This window comes from Phascolarctos cinereus, unplaced genomic scaffold (assembly GCF_003287225.1).
Source record: "Phascolarctos cinereus isolate Bilbo 61053 unplaced genomic scaffold, phaCin_HiC Scaffold_3;HRSCAF=262, whole genome shotgun sequence".
Taxonomy (NCBI): Eukaryota; Metazoa; Chordata; class Mammalia; order Diprotodontia; family Phascolarctidae; genus Phascolarctos; species Phascolarctos cinereus.
In genome coordinates, this window is record NW_027555736.1 from 53,865,026 (window position 1) to 53,883,588 (window position 18,563).

Consider the following 18,563-nt stretch of genomic DNA (forward strand, 5'->3'; position numbering starts at 1 on the left):
GACTAATGTGGAAATAAGTTTAACATAATTGTACACGTATAGTCTATATATGATTGCTTGGGGAGGGGGGGGAAATTTGGAACTCAAAATCTTATAAAAGTGAATGTTGAAAATAATTAAATGCTATTACTTGGGGGGGGGGGGAATCCCAATAGTTGGCCAGTTCAACGTTATGTTGTCCATCACCTTTGACTCCTCTGATGCTTGCCCTCCTGCTATTCCTGTTCTAACAGTGCTCCATACTAGACAGAGTCATAACAATGATGAGGCAATGAAACATACAGATATTGTTTTCTCCCAGTTTTTCTCTTATCTGACTACTCTTTCCCAATCTCCTTTGTTGAATCATCATCTATCTCCTGGCCCCTTTTCTATGAGTGACCTCCAGACCTCTGTCCTGAGTCCTCTTCTTTCTAATGTGTAGGAGATACTAGCTCCTGTGGAGCCAAGTATCACCTCCATGCAGATATCAATTGCAGGTGCAGATATCAAAATCAATAGGGTCAGACCTACCCTGTCTTCCGAAATTGAGTCCTGCATCTCCAGCTGCCTGCTGGACATCTCCAGTTGGATGTCCCATAGACATTTCAAACTCCACATGTCGAAGATATTAATTATTATCTTCAAGTGTCAAACTGAGCTGGTGTTTGTGTTTTATCCTGGAGACAATAAGAGTCACAGGTTTTTGAGCAGAAAAATGGCCCATTCCAACTTGTACTTTTAGGAACCTTTTGACAGCTACATGGAGAGGGAAGAGATAGGAAGCCCAGAGCCCAGTTAGAAGGCTATTTTCATTGTCCAGATGAGAGATTATGAAGGCCTGAATATGGTGTTGGCCGTGTAAGTGGAGAGCAGACGGGCAAAAGTGATGCAGCGGGTAGAGAGAACTGGCAAATGACTAGACATGGAGGGGCGGGGGTTGTGATGAAGTACTTTAGTGCTATAAGAAATAAAGAAGTAGATGATTTCAAAGAGACATGGGAAGACTTACATGAACTAATTCAGAAAGAAGTGAGAAGGACCAGAAGAACAATGTACATTATGACACCAACACTACAGAAATGAACAATTTTGAGGGCTTTAATAAGCTGATAAAGAATGAAGTAAGCAGGGGCAGCTAGGTGGCACAGTGGATAGGGCACCGGCCCTGGAGTCAGGAGAACCTGAGTTCAAATCTGGTCTCAGACCACATACTTGTCACTTACTAGCTGTGTGACCCTGGGTAAGTCACTTAACCCCAACTGTCTAAAAAAAAAAAAAGAATGAAGTAAGCAGAATCAAGAGGACAATGGACACAATAATAAACAGCACCATAAAAACAAATTTGGAAATTCTAAAGATGAGGATTAATAACAATAACCATTCATGATTCCAGAGGACCAATGATGAAACCTGCTTTCTGTGACAGAGGGGAGGGGAATTTAGGGTGCAAAATGAGACATGTCTATTTTTTATGTCCAGCCAATGAGGGAATTTGTTTTGCTTGACTATATATTTTTCATACAAGAAATTTGATTTTCTTTTTTTTCCCCAGTGGGCTGGGAATTGAGAGGAAAATAAACTAATTCATTATTTTTTTTTAATTAGAGAGGTGGGGAGAGAGTGCTACAGATGTGAAATGTTTTATGTACTTTTAGATGAGGTTGCCGTACTATTAGTTTTACTTCACTGCTTTACAATGTTATAAGAGACTTCTCATGAAATACATGTTTATTATTTAAAAACAAAACACATCAATATAACTTTTTTTAAAAAAAATTCAAGAGATGGGTGAGGATAAGAGAGAGAAAGAGTCAATGATGACCTGGAGGATTTGAACCTGGGTTCAGGATGATGGTTCCCTCCAGAGAAACAGGGAAGTTTGGAAGAGAAGTAGATTTCAGGGAGGAGACAGTTAAGTGCCATTTTGCAAATGTTGAGCTTAAGATGTCTACAGGATATCCAACTGAAGATTTCTAGCAGACATTTGGCATTGTGTGACAGGAGCCCAGGAGAGATACTAGGGCTGAATATGTAGTCTGGGAGTCATCTACATAGAAATGATCATTGAACCTATGAGAAAAGAGATCACTAGGTAAAAGAGTTAAGGAAGACAGAGGATGGAGGACAGAACCTTGTAGGACACCCAGGATTAGGGGATGGGACGTGGATGATGATTCAGCAAAGGCAACTGAGTTGCCTCTTGTTGCACAAAGTGAGCATTGGATAAATATTTGTTGAACTGAATTGAGGTGAATTCTCAAAGTTCAGCAGCTCTTCTTATCTCTCCCAGGGTTCATTATTTATTTACACAAAGAAGAGGTTGAGAAACACAGCATCACCTGACTCCAAAAGCTCTCAATGGTCCTGTTGGCCCACTGCTAGCTGAATGGGAATCCTCTCTTCAAACAACATCCTAAAGCCAAAGGTCAACCCAGGCTTTGTTTGAAGATGCGGAATGAGGGAGAAACTGCTCATTCTACTTTGGAATAATCTAATTGTTAGGAGTTTTCTTGTACTCTGGCTTTGTCTATCTTTCTGCCCCTTCCATCTGTTCCTCCTAGTTATCTTCCCTTGGGCAAAGAACAGTTCTAATCTCTTTCCCATGATCCAAAGTCTTCTCTTTTCTAGGCCAATTATGCCCCCCAATTCCTTCAACCAAACTTAATATGGCATTTTCAGCAATGTCCTCTCAATACCGATCTCCCTTTTCTGTATGCACCCTTTCTTGTTAATATCCTTCCTAAAATGTGGCAAAAACAAAACAGGATATTCCAGCTGTGATCTGACCAGGGAAAACTATAATGGGATTATCACCTTCTTTGTCTGGGGCACTATGCCTCTCTTAATGTAGCCTAAGCTCACATTGGCTTTTGGTGCTGCCATGTTACACTACTACTGAGTAATACTGAGGTTTTAGTCCACAGTAACCCTCAGATCTTTTTTCTTTTTTAATTTTTTTAATTGAAAAAATGTGTTTTCTTTCCCTCTCATTTCCCTTACTGGAAAAAGAAAGATAAAAACAAAACATCTGTAACAAATATGCATAGTCAAAACAAATCCCCACATTGTCCATGCCCAAAAAATGTATTTTAATCTGTACTCTGAGCCCTTCACCTCTCTGTTACAAGGTGCGTAGAATGCTTCCTCATGGAGCCTCTGGAATTGTGGTTCATCTCCCAGATCTTTTTCACATGAACTATTGTCTAGACAACTTGGACTTGTGAAATTGGTTTTTGGAATCTACATATAGGACTTTCGATTTATCTCTGTTCAATTTTATCTTATTTTCCTCTAGGAAAGCTTTCTTCCAACCACCACATCACTGATACAGGCTAGAAAAGAGACATATTTGAGTAGAACTTTTTTCTCACATTTCATTCACTTTTTTTTTCATCTTTATAGCATAAAATACTGGTTTTTTCCAATTTTTAACATTCATTTTTTTAAAAAAATTTTAAGTTTCAAATTTTCTCTGTCTCTCTCTGCCTCTCTTCTCCCTCCCTAAAAGAGGTAAGAATTTTAAATAGGAAAAGCAAAAGAAAAAAAAAGTGAAAATACTATGCTTTGGTCTGCATTCAGAGTCCATAGTTCTTTCTCTGGATCTGGACAGCATTTTCCATCATGAGTCTTTTGGAAACTATCTTAGATCATTGTATTGCCGAGAAGAGCCAAGCTATCAAAGTTGATAATCGCACAATGTTGCAGTTACAGTGTGCAATATTCTCCTGGTTCTACTCATTTCACTTTGCATGAGTTTATATATGTCTTTCCAAGTTGTTCTGAAATCTGCATCATTTCTTACAGAAAAATAGTATTCCATTACATTCATATACCACAACTTGTTCAGCTAGTCCCCAATTGATGAATATCCCCTCAGTTTCCAAATTTTGCCACCACCAAAAGAGCTGCTATAAATATTTTTGTACATGTAGGTCCTTTTCCCTTTTTTATGATCTCTTTGAGATGCAGACCTAGTAGTGATATTACTGAATCAAACAGTATGTACAGTTTTATAGCCTTTTGGGCATAGTTCTAAATTGCTCTCCAGAATGGTTAGATCAGTTCACAACTCCACCAACTATGCATTAGTGTCCCAGTTTTCCCATATCCTGTCCGACATTTATCATTTTCCTTTTCTGTCATATTAGCCAATCTGATAGGTATGAGGTGGTACCTCAGACTTGTTTTAATTTTCATTTCTTTAATCAATAGTGATTTAGAGCATTTTTTTCATATAACTATAGATAGCTTTTGATTTCTTCATCTAAAAGCTACCTGTTCATAACCTTTGACCATTTATCAATTGGGGAATGACTTGTATTCTAATAAATTTGACTCAGTTCTTTATGTATTTGAGAAATGAGGTCTTTATCAGAGATGCTTGCTGTAAAAATTATTTTCCCAGCTTTCTGCTTTCTTTCTAATCTTGGTTGCATTGGTTTTGTTTGTGCAAAACCATTTTAATTTAATAAATTAAAATTATCCATTTTACATTGTGTAATACCCTCTAAGCCCTGTTTGGCCATGAATTCTCCCCTTCTCTATAGATCTGAGAGATAAACTATTCCATGCTCTCCTAATTTGCTTACGGTATCACCTTTTATATCTAAATCATGTGCCCATTTTGACCTTATCTTGGTATATGGTGTAAGATGTGGGTCTATACCTAGTTTCTGCCATTCTGTTTTCCAGTTTTCTCAGCAGTTTTTGTCAAATATTGAGTTCTTATGCCAGAAACTGGAGTCTTTGGGTTTATCAAATGCTAGGTTATTATGTCCATTCACTACTATGTCTTGTGTATTTAATCTAGTCCACTGATCCACCACTCTTTTTCTTAGCCAGTACCAGATAATATTGATCATTACTACTTTGAGATCTGGTATGGCTAGGCCACCTTTCTTTGCATTTTTTTTTCATTAATACCTTTGATATTCTTGACCTTTTGTACTTCCAGATTAATTCAATTATTGTTTTTTCTAGCTCTATAAAATAGCTTTTGGCAGTTTGATTGGAATGGCACTGAATAAGTAAATTAATTTAAGTAGAATTGTCATTTTTATTATATTGGCTCGGCCTAGATCTCACTTTATTTGTGATTCACTTTGTTTTTTAAAGACCTCCTGTAGCTTCCTGGATTCTGATTGCTCTGACCATCTTCTTTTTCCCAAAGTTAATAGTACTGGCCATAAACCTGTTATTCATTTCTTTAAGGGAAAAAAAATTAACCTGTTATTTAGATTCCTAGCTCCCCAACTTTTCAACTGGTCTCTATTTTGAGTATCTCTATATTAGATACTTAGTTCTACCAGTATTCTGGAAAACTATTTTCTCTTTTTCAATGTATTCTGAGAATATTTCCTGTACAAATCACACTTTATTAAATACTACCCTATTCTTTATTCATGCAAAACAATTTAGCATTGCATTATATACCTTTATGTTTGATGCTGCAGAGAGTGGGTCAAATATTATTTCGTCATGCTTAGCACAGAGCCAGGAAAGGAGGAGGAGCTGGAGAAAGAAATGGCAGTCCAGTATCTTCGCCAAGAAAACCCCAAATGGGGCCATGAAGAGTTGGGTGTGTCTGAACAACAGTAATAAGTGAATCAGAAGTGTTTGATTCCCCTTCCCCTCTCCTATTTTTGTTCCTTTGTGCAGCCATACTTAAATTTCCTAGTTCTGGCTGACCTGCACAATCATGCTTCTTCTCTGCATGTGGCACAGAATTTATGGCTTGGACATCTATCTGGATGAGAAGGAAAGACAGAGGAAAACGAAGGTGAGGTTTTCCTAAAACGTAGGTCAAGGGAGAGGCAGGTGATGTGGCCAGTTCTCTGAGTGCATCGCAGTCCTTCCATGATCCAAAAAGCCAGGCCTTGGGAGAGGAGGATCGGAGCAAAAATGGAACTCGATTAATCCTCGCCATCTGAACTGATTAACTAATCTCCATCATAGGAATACAGCTTTGAAACTCTCTCGCTGGAGCAGTCCTGATTGGCAGATGAGTAACCATAAACTCGCATAGTCTGCTATGCCTAGCCAACCCCAAACCAGACCAAACCATCTGCCATCTGGCCTAACAACCCAACCATCTTAATGCTAGCCATCTACCCTGCTGCTCCTCGTCCTCTGAGAGCCATAACCAAATCAATACACTATTCATCTTGGAAAGGGGACGTCAGTTGACTCCCTTGTGGATCCACTCACCATCTCTGGTATTTTCAGAGCCAAATACCCTTCCCTAGCTACCAGGCCCTTCTATGAGCTGTCTCTCCCTATTAGAACATAAGCTCGTTAGGAACAGAGACTGTCTCACTTTCATAGTTGAATACAACTTATTGAATCTAGTGCTTGGTGAAAAGCAAGCGTTTAATAAGCGTTTAATAAATATTCATCTTTCACTCGTTCATTCAGAGCTGGAAGGGAACTGAGAGGTCAACTATTTCAACTCCTTCATTTTACAGATGAGGAAAATGAAGTCAGAGAGATGAAACAGTTTGGCCAGGTTGAAAGTGGCAGAGCGGGGATTTGAATGCAGGTCTTTGGATCCCAAGTCGGTGTTGTCTTCACTACTTCATATCGCCTCCCTACTCTTTATAGGCATTGTCACTTTGGATGTGTCCATACTGCACAGAAGAAAGAGTAGCTTTAGCAGTTATCAGGTCACAATCAAACCTCATTCGTGGGGGCTTTGTAATTTGAGAAAATTCACAAAATCTGGGCTAGGCCAATAATACCATTTGTGTATTACCAATAAACAAAAAGTCTCGCTAAACTGAATGAACAAGATTGGAGGGAAAAAATCCTTAAATTATCCAAGAAAACAGTTTTCAAACACTTTTGGAGCACAAATTGATGTGCCAACTACAAATCGTTCTTATCTAATTATTATTAAAGTTAAGCCCCGGACATCCAGAAATCAGCTCTTTGTTTATCTAATTTGAGTTACTGGAAAGTAATTAAACTTGATTCCTTTGAGAATACACTCTGAAATTCAATCTTTTGACTAATTTGACTGGCCTCGTCAAATAGTCATAATTAATGTGCTTTGGCTATAAATTGATGGTCAAACTGAATCGCTATAAAGACAGGCCAATCTGAATTAACTCTCTTCGTTAATTCTATTAACTGAATCACGGTCAAATATTGGCTACATTATCTGCTGTGGAGACCCATCCTGTAATTCTGAGAAGGGTAAAAAGGTATCTTAGAGCAACGGTTTTTGTTTGGTTTGGTTTGGTTATTTTTGGTGGGGGACGAGAGAGAAGTGGTCCTCCTTGATGGAGACTGGAATGACAGGACCAAACGCTGCCTAGGCTGAAGGCCTTAGGAGGTGAGGGCTGTGAGTCACCAGGAAGCTCCAGGTCAATAAATTCTTGGAAAAAGGCTTCCAGATCTTTTCACCTTTCTACCGAGATCATCTAGCACCCAGTCCCTCCTGTGTAAAGGAATAAATGAATGAACTTGAAGCTGACAGGCTGGGGATGGAGACAGGGGATAAGAATTACAGCAGCTTTGCCTCAGAATACCCGGCACCTCTTTACCTTCATCATGAAGCAATGACATAATTGACATAAACATGTGAGACTGTTTCCTGCTGCTTTAGGGATTTCTTTGGAAGGCCCGAATGTGGAAGTGTGGGATAAAGGGAAGGCATAAGCTTCGGAGCAGGTTTGGAAAGAGAGCTTTCTGCTGTTACTTTACTTTGATTTGGTTTTGTTTGTTTGTTTGTTTGTTTGTTTTTAGGTGATTGGGGTTAAGTGACTTGCCCAGGGTCACACAGCTAGTAAGTGTCAAGTGTTTGGTCTGAGGCCGGGTTTGAACTCAGGTCCTCCTGACTTCAGGGCCAGTGCTCTATCCACTGCACCACCTAGCTGCCCCTAATATTTCTTTTCTTTTCTTTTCTTTTTTTTTGACTAGGCAATGGAGTTAAGTGACTTGCCCAGGGTCACACAGCTAGTGAGTGTTTTGTGTCTGAAGCTGGATTTGAACTCAGATCCTCCTGAATCCAGGGCCGGTGCTCTATCTGCTGCACCACCTAGCTGTCCCTTTACTTTGATTTGGAGACATTTATTGGGAGGTGGGGAATAGAGGGCTTAAGGAAAGGAACGAGCATTTATTAAGCTCCTACTCTGTGCCAATATACTAAGCGCTTTATAAATATTTTCTCATTTGATCCTCATGACAACCCTAGGAAACAGGTGTTATTATGACCCCCATTTTACAGTTGAGGAAACTGAGACAGACGGGTTAAGTGACTTGCCCACGGTCATACAGCTAGTAACAGTCTGAGGCTAAATTTGAATTCAGATTTCTCTGACTCCAGGCCCAGCACTGTATCCACTCATCCGTTTGTTCATTCAATAAACATTTGCTAAGCACTGACTATGGGCCAGTTACTTTGCAAAGCACTGGGAATACCAAAAAAAGAGGCAAAAGACAGTCCTTGTCCTCAAGGACTAGTAGGGGAGATAACAGGCAAACAAATGTGTTCCAAGCGAGCTTCCCCATTACCCCCAATCCAGTGTCTTTGCTGGGTCTTTCCCCCGGAATATTGACTTCTGAACATTTTACCGAGGCAAGGTTTTGTGAAGAAGTGTGGCTATTGCTCTTCGTGAATAACACCTTCATCCCTGAGAGATGAAATAACACCCTTACCAGCCTATGAGAGGTCCTGGAATCACAGGATGACAGATTTAGAGCTGGAAGGGATGAAAAGATCTGATGGTGCATCTTTGATACCTCACCCACTAAGTCTAAGCGTGTCCTCGAGGTTCTGTCTGACCACTCTCTATGTCTCTTGGAGACCTCATCAGCTCCCAAGGGATCAATGCTCATCTCTTTGCAGATGACACCTAATCTGTATACATCCAGCCCCAATTTTCTGCTAAGTTCTAGTCTCTCATCAACTGCTGACATTTCAAAATGGCACCTCAAATGCCACATGTCCAAAACAGAACTTAACTATCTTTTCCCCAAAACTCACCCCTCTTCCAAACTTCTGGTTTCTATAAATAAATTTTTATTGATGCCTTTTATTTTTACTTCAGCTAAATTCCCTTTGTATAACCCTCTTTGCCTCAGTTTCCTTATCTGTAAAATGAGCTGGAGAAGGAAATGGCAAACCACTGCAGTATCTTTGCCAAGAAAACACCAAAATGGGGTTGTGAAGAGTTGGACGTGACTGAAACGACTCAACAATTCTCCCTCATCCGCTGTTCTTGAGAGGCATCTCTTATGGCAAAGAAAAAAAACAACTTTTTAAATAAAAGAAGTAGCGGGAGAAAGGAAAATATCAGCAAACTAATCAGTACAATAAAAAACCAACCCGACAGCATATATACAGTGTTTTCCCCCCATAGACCCCTCCGCCTCTGCAAAGGAGTGGAGGGCAGTGTTTTCTTGTATCTCTTCTTTGGTTCGAGGCTTGTTCTTTGAAATTTTATTCTTCTTTTTGATTGTTTTGTTGTTGTTCAATAGCTCAAATTTATGTAGTGCTTTAAAGCGTGCAAAGTACTTCACCTAGCGAACAGGGGTTTGGCTCATGTCCAGACCGCCTTCCACGGCCTCACCCGCTTGGTGGATGCGTAGGACCTGCTCCTGGGGATCCAGAGAGTTGGCTTGGGTGTGGACATTCTGTGTTTTCCTACCAGGTGGTTGGGAGCAGCCTCTTTCCTTTGGCTGTGCAGCCAGAACCGTCCGTGCCTTTAAAACTACCTGACTGAGGACAGTCTGTCACTTTTTCCTGCCAACATCCACACATAAGAGGGGCAGGGAGGGAGGACCTGAGGGCCACTTCCCCCCACCCCAGGTCAGAAGACCCTAAGATAACAGACGTGGGGTCTGGGTGTGTAGCTAGAGGGATAGCGGAGCTCAGGACCATTCGCTGGAGGTTGCAGCCAACCCAGCAGGAAAGCCCTGAGAAGCAAGGCCCTGAGGTGCTGGTGGTCTTAGTTCAATTTGGTGGACCTAATGCTATGGAGGAAGTGAGTTAAGATGTGAACCAAATTTACCTCCTTTCCCTAGGGACCAAAGTGATACAAGGAGGATTATGCTCCAAGGCGTTGAGGAAAGGTTCACATCTCTCCAGTAAATAATCCTTTGCAAAAGCTAATGAGACTCTAAGTGATTAAGTGGAACTGGGGTGCTAGTCGCTGGTCCCCTGAAAAAGGAGGGAACAAAAAAGGAGTAGGGGCTTGAACCAATAGCAAAAATCCAAACTTCCCAACCCCCTCAGGGTACCAGAGAACACTGGGTGGGGGAAGAAGTGGGGGAAAACCATAACAACCTGACCCTTCAAGGTCAGATGAAGCCCATGTTACATGATTCACTTCTTTTTTTTTTTTAAATAATTGATGGTTTTCTGTTTTGTTTTGTTTTGTTTTTTTATATGAGGCAATTGGGATTAAGTGATTTGCCCAAGGTCACATAGCTAGTGAGTGTTGTGTGTCTGAGACCAGATTTGAATTGATGTTCTGACTCCAGGGCTGGTGCTCTACCCACTGTACCACTTAGCTGCCCCAAAATGATTCCCTTTTGATTGTTCTGTGGTTATTGTTCAATACCTTCCATTTATATAACACTATAGAACAAACCTGTGGCATAAGATCTAGTATTATTCCCATTTTATGTATGGAAAAACCAAGGCTTAAAGAGGCCCAGAATCACATAGCTAGTAAGTGAGACATGATTTGAACTCCAGTCTTCCTGACTCCAGGCCCAACACTATCTCTCTGTTCTTTCCATTTACATTGTTGACATTGGGCACATTGTTTTCTTGGTCCTCCTTACTTCACTTTGCATTAGTTCTTCCAAGTCTTCCAAGGATGTTTCTTCCAAGGATACCAGCATCCTTTCGGTCACCCAGCTTCACAACCTCAAAGTCATCTTTAACTTCTCACTCTGCCCACCTCCATCCAATCAGTCAACAGTTCTGCTTCTGCACCTGTCTACTTCTCTCTACTCACACAGAAGCCCTCCATACCGCTCTAGATCTTCACCTTATCACCTCTCACATGGGCTCTTGCAATGACCTCTTACTTGGACTCTCCCTCAAGGCTCTCCCCTTTCCAGCCCATCCTCCACAGAGTGCCAAAGCGACTCTCCTAAATCACAGGTCATGGGATGCTAGGGACCTTAGTGGTCATTTTATAATTGAGGAGACCAAGGCCCGTAAAGGGTAAGTGATGTGCTCAAGGTTGCATAGGTAGCAAAGGCAGGGCCAGGATTTGAAGCCAGGCTCTCTAAGGGGGTCTTCAACAAACGCTCACCACTGCACCGTACTGCCTGAATGGTCACTTTCCTGCTCTGGATGCTCCAAGCCTCAACCTTTGGGATCAAATATGAAGTAATTTCTCTGTCTGGCCTCCTGCTGACCTTTCCGGGCCTACTCTACCCTACTCCCCTTTATGCTTGACTCAGTTGAGCCGAATTGTCCTTCTTGCTGTTTCTTGCCAATGTCCCTCCATCCCTCGTCTTTGCACAGGTTGACCCCCATGCCTGGAGGACGCTCCCTCTTCACCTTCATCGAGTAGAATCCCTCGTGTCCTCCCAAGCTCAGCAGACACTGCCTTCTCCACAAAGCAGCTTCGCAGCCCCTAGCCGCTAGCGCCATCCTCCTCCAAATTTCCTTGTACCTTTCTGGGGCGTACATTTTGTTGATATTCTTAGTTATACATGCGGCGTGTCTTTGCTAAGGGTAGTGACTGTTTTAATTTTTGTCTTTGGGTCCTCAGCACCAAGCACGGTGCCTGGCAACCAGTAGGTGCTTAATAAAAGCTTGATTGGTGGATCTCACACCACTTCTGCACTGGAAGCCTAGCACCAGAGGAATGATTTTCCCAAGGTCACATAGATGGAAGTGGAAGAAGAACCGAAATCCTCTGCTTTGATCTAACTGTCCAGGAAGTTTGTCACACCCCTGAGCAGTAACAGTGTCTTAAAGTGTCATAGGAAACACTTTTGGTAGAGGAGAGAGAGAATGTGGATTGACAAAGCTATTTCTTTTCTTTTCTTTTTTTTTTTTTTAGGCGATTGGGGTTAAGTGACTTACCCAGGGTCACACAGCTAGTAAATGTCAAGTGTCTGGTCTGAGTCCAGATTTGAACTCAGGTCCTCCTGACTTCAGGGCCGGTGCTCTGTCCACTGTGCCACCTAGTTCCCCCCATGAAGAGGTGGAGCTACACAAGACAACTTTTTGCCTTATTCAGGACTTCCTTTTTCTTTCTTTTTTTTTTTTTTTGTTTTTGGGTTTGTTTTTGCTAGGCAATGGGGTTAAGTGACTTGCCCAAGATCATACCGCTAGTGTCAAGTGTCTGGTCTGAGACTGGATTTGAACTCATGTCCTTCTGACTCCAAGGGCTGGTGCTCCATCCACTGCATCGCCTAGCTGCCCCTGACAAAGCTATTTCTTAAGGGCCAATGGGGCTACCAAGATGCTCTCAGGGGCCACTGACATTGGTTCCAGGCGCCAGCAGTGGGTACCATCCTCATGGTGTCCGTGTTCATTCAAGGAGGAGCTATGGTCCATTGAAAAGAGTACAGTTTTAGTGTCCAAAGTCCCAAGTTCAAATCCCATTCTCTCCATTTACTCCCTGTATAACCTTAGGCAAGTCCCTTAAACTCTCTGGGCCTCAGTTTCCTCATCTGTGAAATGAGAGGATTGGACTTCCAGGTTGAAATCTGTGATCTTGTGATTCTATCTTTCTTCCCCCCAAGGCTCCTCTTGGCTGCCTTGTTGACTTTCTGGGGGCCCAGTGCTCTAAAATCTTTGGGGCTTTTAGTGAAAGAAAAAATTTCAATCTGAGCTGGAAAAAAAAGGCACATTAAACTTGAAGCTTTCATTAATCAGGGCCTGACAGAGCCAAAGTGGAGCTTTCATTGCCTCTGGGCAACATCTGCAGGAAAGCCAGGAAACAAAAGGATGGAAGAGCTGAAGCAGGCTCCTTGGCAGCCTGTGCGCCATTACGACCACCGTATGGAGGGTTTCATGGGCAACGTAATTAATTGCCATTTCAATAAACATGTGCAAATCCCGTTAACCTTATTAAGTGTTTGGAGTAGGAGTGAAACCTGAGCACATTTCCAGAGATAGGGTATAAATGGAGAGGCACAATGAATTTATGTCCAGCTTAACTGATCTGTGTTTTTAAGTTCTTTCTGCATGTATCATGGCAAAGATATAAAACCCACCTGACATCTGTAGTCTTAGCCTTGGCAATTCTCCATAACTAAATAATGTATGTGTTTCTTTTCTTTTGGAAACAGCCAGGAAAACTGCAATGAACTGAAAAGACAATGTGAAGTTTCCCTGGTTGAATGAAATAACTAGAAGAAAGGGGCAGCTCATGACAATAAACTCTGTTCCAGCCATCATATAAGTGGCAGAACTGTAACTAGGGTGGAGTAACCAGAGCTTTTTCCCCAGGGTGCCAAAATTTAGAAGGTGCAAATGGTACCTGCCAATGACTTTCAAAAGAGTAGAAAGAACTGAGCTTAGCAGCCATTTAGCAAATACAATTTGAGCCCCCTTCTAGCAGCTCACACCCTGGTGAGCTCCTTTCTGTTCTATCCCCTCTTCATTGTCCATGTTGCTTCCAGCAAGCTCAAAAATTGCTGGTTATAGTTTTGATGGACAGGAACTTTCTAATATCTGGTATGGCTGTATATCTCTGTACATTAACCAGGTTTGGTCTCACTAATATCAAATATATAATAATCCCTGGTGTCTTCTTTTTACTGTACTTCTTAAAAGAGCTGTGTGATTTTAAGAGTACTTTGGATCGTCCATCATACAAGATTATAAACCAAGTAGGATATCGTTGGACATTCTAATTCCGTCTTGAGAAAACCCTTCACATATCTCAAGTCTTCATCTTATTGATACTTGGCCTCCACAGTCAGAAACCTGGAGAAGTGGTTTTGTCAGAGTCAAAGGGTTTGTGTAGTCTTGGATTCTCAATAAAAAAAAGTCTTCAAAATATTTTATTTTCTCTTAAGTTCATTTCACCTTCACAGACTATCTATGAGGTTATGCTTTTGTTGTTCAGTTGTTTCAGTCATGTCCAACTCTTTGTGACCCCATTTGGGGTTTTCTTGTCAAGGACACTGCCATTTCCTTCTGCAGCTCATTTTACAGATGAGGAAACTGAGGCAAAGAGGATTAAGTCACACAGCTGGGTCACATGAGTAAGTATCTGAGGCTGGATTTGAACTCAGGTCCTCCTGACACCAGGCTGGGCACTCTATCCACTGCACCACCTGGCTGTCAATCTATGAGGTAGGTAAGGCAGATATTATCCCCACTTTATCAACATGGAAACTAAGGCCCAGAATATCTGAAAGAAGACTACATTTTGTTCAAATCCCAGCTCTGCTACTTACAACCTTGGGCAGGTTACCACCTTTCTAGACCACCATTTCCTCATCCATAAAATGAAGGGGTTGTGCTTGGTGATCTCTGAGGTCCCTTGCAATTCTGAGTCTATGACCTAACCAGCTGGCTCATGGAGGCGTCAAAGTTAAAATCCAGGCTTTCTGGCTCTCTCAGCTAGTGCTCTTCTATGTCTTTTCCAAAACTGATATATATCTGCCATACATCAGGGGAAAGAGATCTAAAGACCCCATGGCTGAGAACCAATCTGATTAACCTTTAGGAAAATCCAAATCGGGAACTCAGCCACACAGGGCACACCTTTGTTTTTGCTATTTAAGAACATTAGGACCGCCATCCCGAGTCGGAGTGGGAATGCAATGTGAAAGCTGCCTTTTAGAATGTCAAACTCAGAAAGTCAGAGTGGTTTCCTAACTTGTCCAATTTTCTGTTAACAACCAAAATCTTGAAATTTTTAAAAGAAGAATAATGATCTTCACTCAGAGCCAGCCATACTTAGGACAAATTCTTTTGAGGAGAAAGGAGCATGAGGGAAACCTTAGAAGCGTGGCCCTGAGAACAAGTCAACATAAGACACTGCCCCATGGTGTGGAGACCATCCTCTATGAACAGCGACCCAAGACATCACTGCTATAGGAAGAAGCGGAGTGAAGCTGGGTTGGGGAGAGGTTCACCTGGGATGTAGAGGTAGTTATCATCTGGTCACTTCCCATTTTAATTAGTTATTATTGCTAGGTGGCAGACTCAACTGTTTCTAATTGCTGAAGCGTTAGGATATGCCCTCTACACTCCAGTGTCCTGAAGCAAAGCTCTCGCTGTTCTACCCTAGTTACAGATCTTAATCAATCAATCGATAAACACTTATTGAACACTATTATATGCCAAGTACTGTACTAGGTATTGTATTTACTATCAATTTTTCATATCTCTAAATAAAGTTGAATCTAGGACCATTACTCTTAAGATGACCCCTTCTGGACAGTTTTCATTCAGTAACAAATGATAAATTCATTCAGATCATATGCCTAGATACTCATATCTACCTGGCTTATGAGGAAAACTAAGATGGAGTTATGGCAAAATAAGATGCATGATACAGGTGTCAATTCTTTAAAAATCTATCTTTTTGCTATTTTAGATGGTAGGGTTGAAGCTTGGAGCTGTCTACCCACCCCACCCAGAACCCCCAAGACGCAGAAGCCCCTGCTGGGACAGTCCACATGCTCTTTCTCTTAATCCTGGTAAAAAAATGGACATTTCTGTCACATTCTAAAGTTTGCAAAGTCTCAGAGACGTAATTAGCTATCACTGGGCCTGGAGCAAATTTGGAGTAACACAGGAGGAGCCCAGGGAACGTTATGACTGTAGCTGCCATTATGCTGGGAAAAGGGAAGCCTGTGTGACCTAGAGTCCAGATCTCATTCTCTCCCCACCCCATCTTGTGGGGGAGGCAGGCCCTGGGTAGTAAGTAGGAGGAGGGTGGGCTGGTAGGTTGGTAAGTCAGGAAGATGGATGTTGCTACCACCCTACTGGCAAGAAAACACACCTCCCTTCCCCCTTCTCCCAATTTGTACCCTGAGGCAAAGCCTCATTTATCTCAGGCTAGTTAAAGCATTTTTATGTGCATTATCTTACTTAAGCTACCCATTGACCATGCCAGGGAGGTTCTGCAGGTATTATTATCCCTGCTTTTCCAGTGAGGATAACATGGCTCAGAGTACTTATGTGACTTGTCCATGGTCATACCAAAGTGGATTCTGAACATATACCACATTCCTTTCTCCCTTGACCACCCAGCTCCCAGGGCCTAATGAAGCTAAACTTTGCTCTTCCTTCATGTCCGTCACAGCCAGACCCACTCTGCTTCTAAAATGAAAACCAGCTGATATATATGGTTGATTGTTGTCTTCATTCTCAAAGAAGAACAAATGACATCACTGTGTTGGGGTCAAGGTTCAGATGTTGTACGAATCTTGTACCGATGTTACACCTGATGTACACAAGTATGCTAACAGGAGAAGGGCTTGGCAGTACCTCGAGGAAGAGGAGGGACTTCTTTAGGTGCTAAGCCACAGGTTTATGATGGCAAAGGCCTTTTATATGCAATAGATCATGATTTGTATTAATTTGTCTAAAATAAATAACCAAAGCTTATAAGCCAATAGTGATGAAATGGGTATGAAATCTCTCCAGCATCCACTGGGGGAAAATACACATAAAAAGTTACTTTCAGAGAATAGTACCCAAAATGGCTAGCCTCCCTTGAAAAACTGAATCCCTGGCATTGTACCCTTGATAGAAATATCTGAGACAAGACAGGTGGTAACTTCTCTGGATAAGTAACTTCTATGGATAAGTATAGACCTATATGCAGAATTCTAAGCCAATGGGAGCTGTTCCCAATTTTGATAGACCTCCAACCCGTTTACTAATGTGCAAGCTAAGCTGCTTCCCCAAAGAACAGAAACAACCCAAATAAATTTTTCCTGCCTGTAAGTCTTATGTTCAGAACCATTAAAGATGGAAGAGTTTGCTGTGGGCCTGTAGACGGTTGGAGTCTGGGTTCAGTCTCAATACTTACTCATCTCCAATGTAGAGTTTAGGCCAGACCTCATTGACGTGGGTGTACTGGGGACTGCCCTTCCAAAAGAGCCGCTCCAGCTCAAAGGCCCCCGGTGTGATGTAGTCATCTTCTGGTTCTTCTTTGCTAGATCCATAGGCCTTTTTCAGACTGGTCTTTGACTGTCTTGAAGTCATCTTGTTGCTAAGAGATTTTTTGATTCTCTTCACAGGCTATCAAGAGAAAAAGACAGGAATGGTACTAGCAGGACACCCACCAATGGGAAAAAACTCTTTCAGAAAAGGTATGAGGCAAGTTTGGGTGGGGGAAGCTGAATTTAAAAGCTGGAAAGGCTCTGCCCCAACCTGCTATGCCCCTTCTTCTCAATCCACTGAGTCATCCAGGGTTGGGGTCTACATAAACAATGAAGGCCATTATTGGCAGTTGAACAGTGTTTTCTAAACATTCCAGACTCCCCAGGTAAAAGGCCATGAGGGACCTCATTTGCATAATAGAACGTAGGCTGAAACTTATACCAAAAACTGCGGAGGCTTCCGTCCAAGAAATCTTAGAAGGTACCACCTCTCTTCAGTTTTTATCTTTGTTTTTGCTACTTCTTCAAATTGGAGGAGACTCAACCACCCACCCCCAAATTATCTGACTTTCCATACCTACAGTAAATCAATAAAGAACAAAATGAAAGGAAAATGACTCATTCATGTAACAGACACACCTATTGTATGCCATCAACCTGAAAGTCTTTTTTTTTTTTTTAACCCCCCCCCGACAATTCACCTATGGAGTATGCATGTATGTGTCTGAGAAGCCATACAAAATAGCACAAGTCCCTAGTCCCAGGGCTAAAAGGAAATTAAGTTGTGGGTGAGTCCTTTTTTTAATTCAGGTTGCTAATGTTTTCTCTCTGGGATATTAGTCAAGTTACCTCTTCAGTTACTTCCTGCATTCCAAGGCAACAAAACCCATTTTCAGACCTGAAAATCTATTTAAATGTCTTCTTCAGGTCAACAGGGGACTTGGGATGAATATGGACTCTGCTGTTTATTTCCTATGTGACCTTGGATCACTTAACCTTTATGGATCCTAAAAGTTTTACACAACCTCTAATGTCCTTTTCAGCTCCAAATTCTATGTGTTTGTGTGATGTCACTAATATTACTGGAGAGAAGCTGCTTCCCCAATCACCAACCTCCCCCCAGTCCTTACCCTGGTGGGACAGCAGGTCAGCCACTCAGACAGAGTGAGTGGTGGCCTCTGGAAAGCGATGTTCTTCACTGCACAAGAGCTGAGCTCTAGGTGAGTAAGGAACCCTTCCTTCAGCCATAAACCTTTGGGAAAGAAGAGAAGAGTCTAAGTGGTTTGTTGTTCAGAGCATCAGGCATTGAAAAGGCATAACTAAAGGGTCCCACTGGAGAACGGAAGGAAATAAGACTGAAAAAAAAAGAGTGAGTTTTTGTTATCTAATCAAGGTTAGTGTAGAGGGCAGTTTGGACGAGGAACACTTTCCATTCCCTTCCCTGAGGAGAAAGTGCCTGTATCTACCCAGCTGAGATGGGTGGGCTGAGGATGTGACCTTATCTTCCTCCTCCCTGGTCTCACCAGTATATGTAA

General features: G+C 41.8%; 1 protein-coding gene across 4 annotated transcripts in view; it reads right to left on the minus strand.

Moving 5' to 3' along the window:
• DUSP29 (dual specificity phosphatase 29) overlaps positions 1 to 18,563 on the minus strand; it is a 50,566-nt gene that overhangs the window by 15,684 nt on the left and 16,319 nt on the right. For all 4 annotated transcript variants that reach the window (XM_021006183.2, XM_078150861.1, XM_021006182.2 and 1 more), the window contains 2 exons: positions 18,159 to 18,280; positions 16,956 to 17,167 (listed from right to left, as the gene is read on the minus strand). In XM_021006183.2, coding sequence (XP_020861842.1) covers positions 16,956 to 17,167; positions 18,159 to 18,280 — 334 coding nt within the window. The remainder of the gene's footprint in view (positions 1 to 16,955; positions 17,168 to 18,158; positions 18,281 to 18,563) is intronic.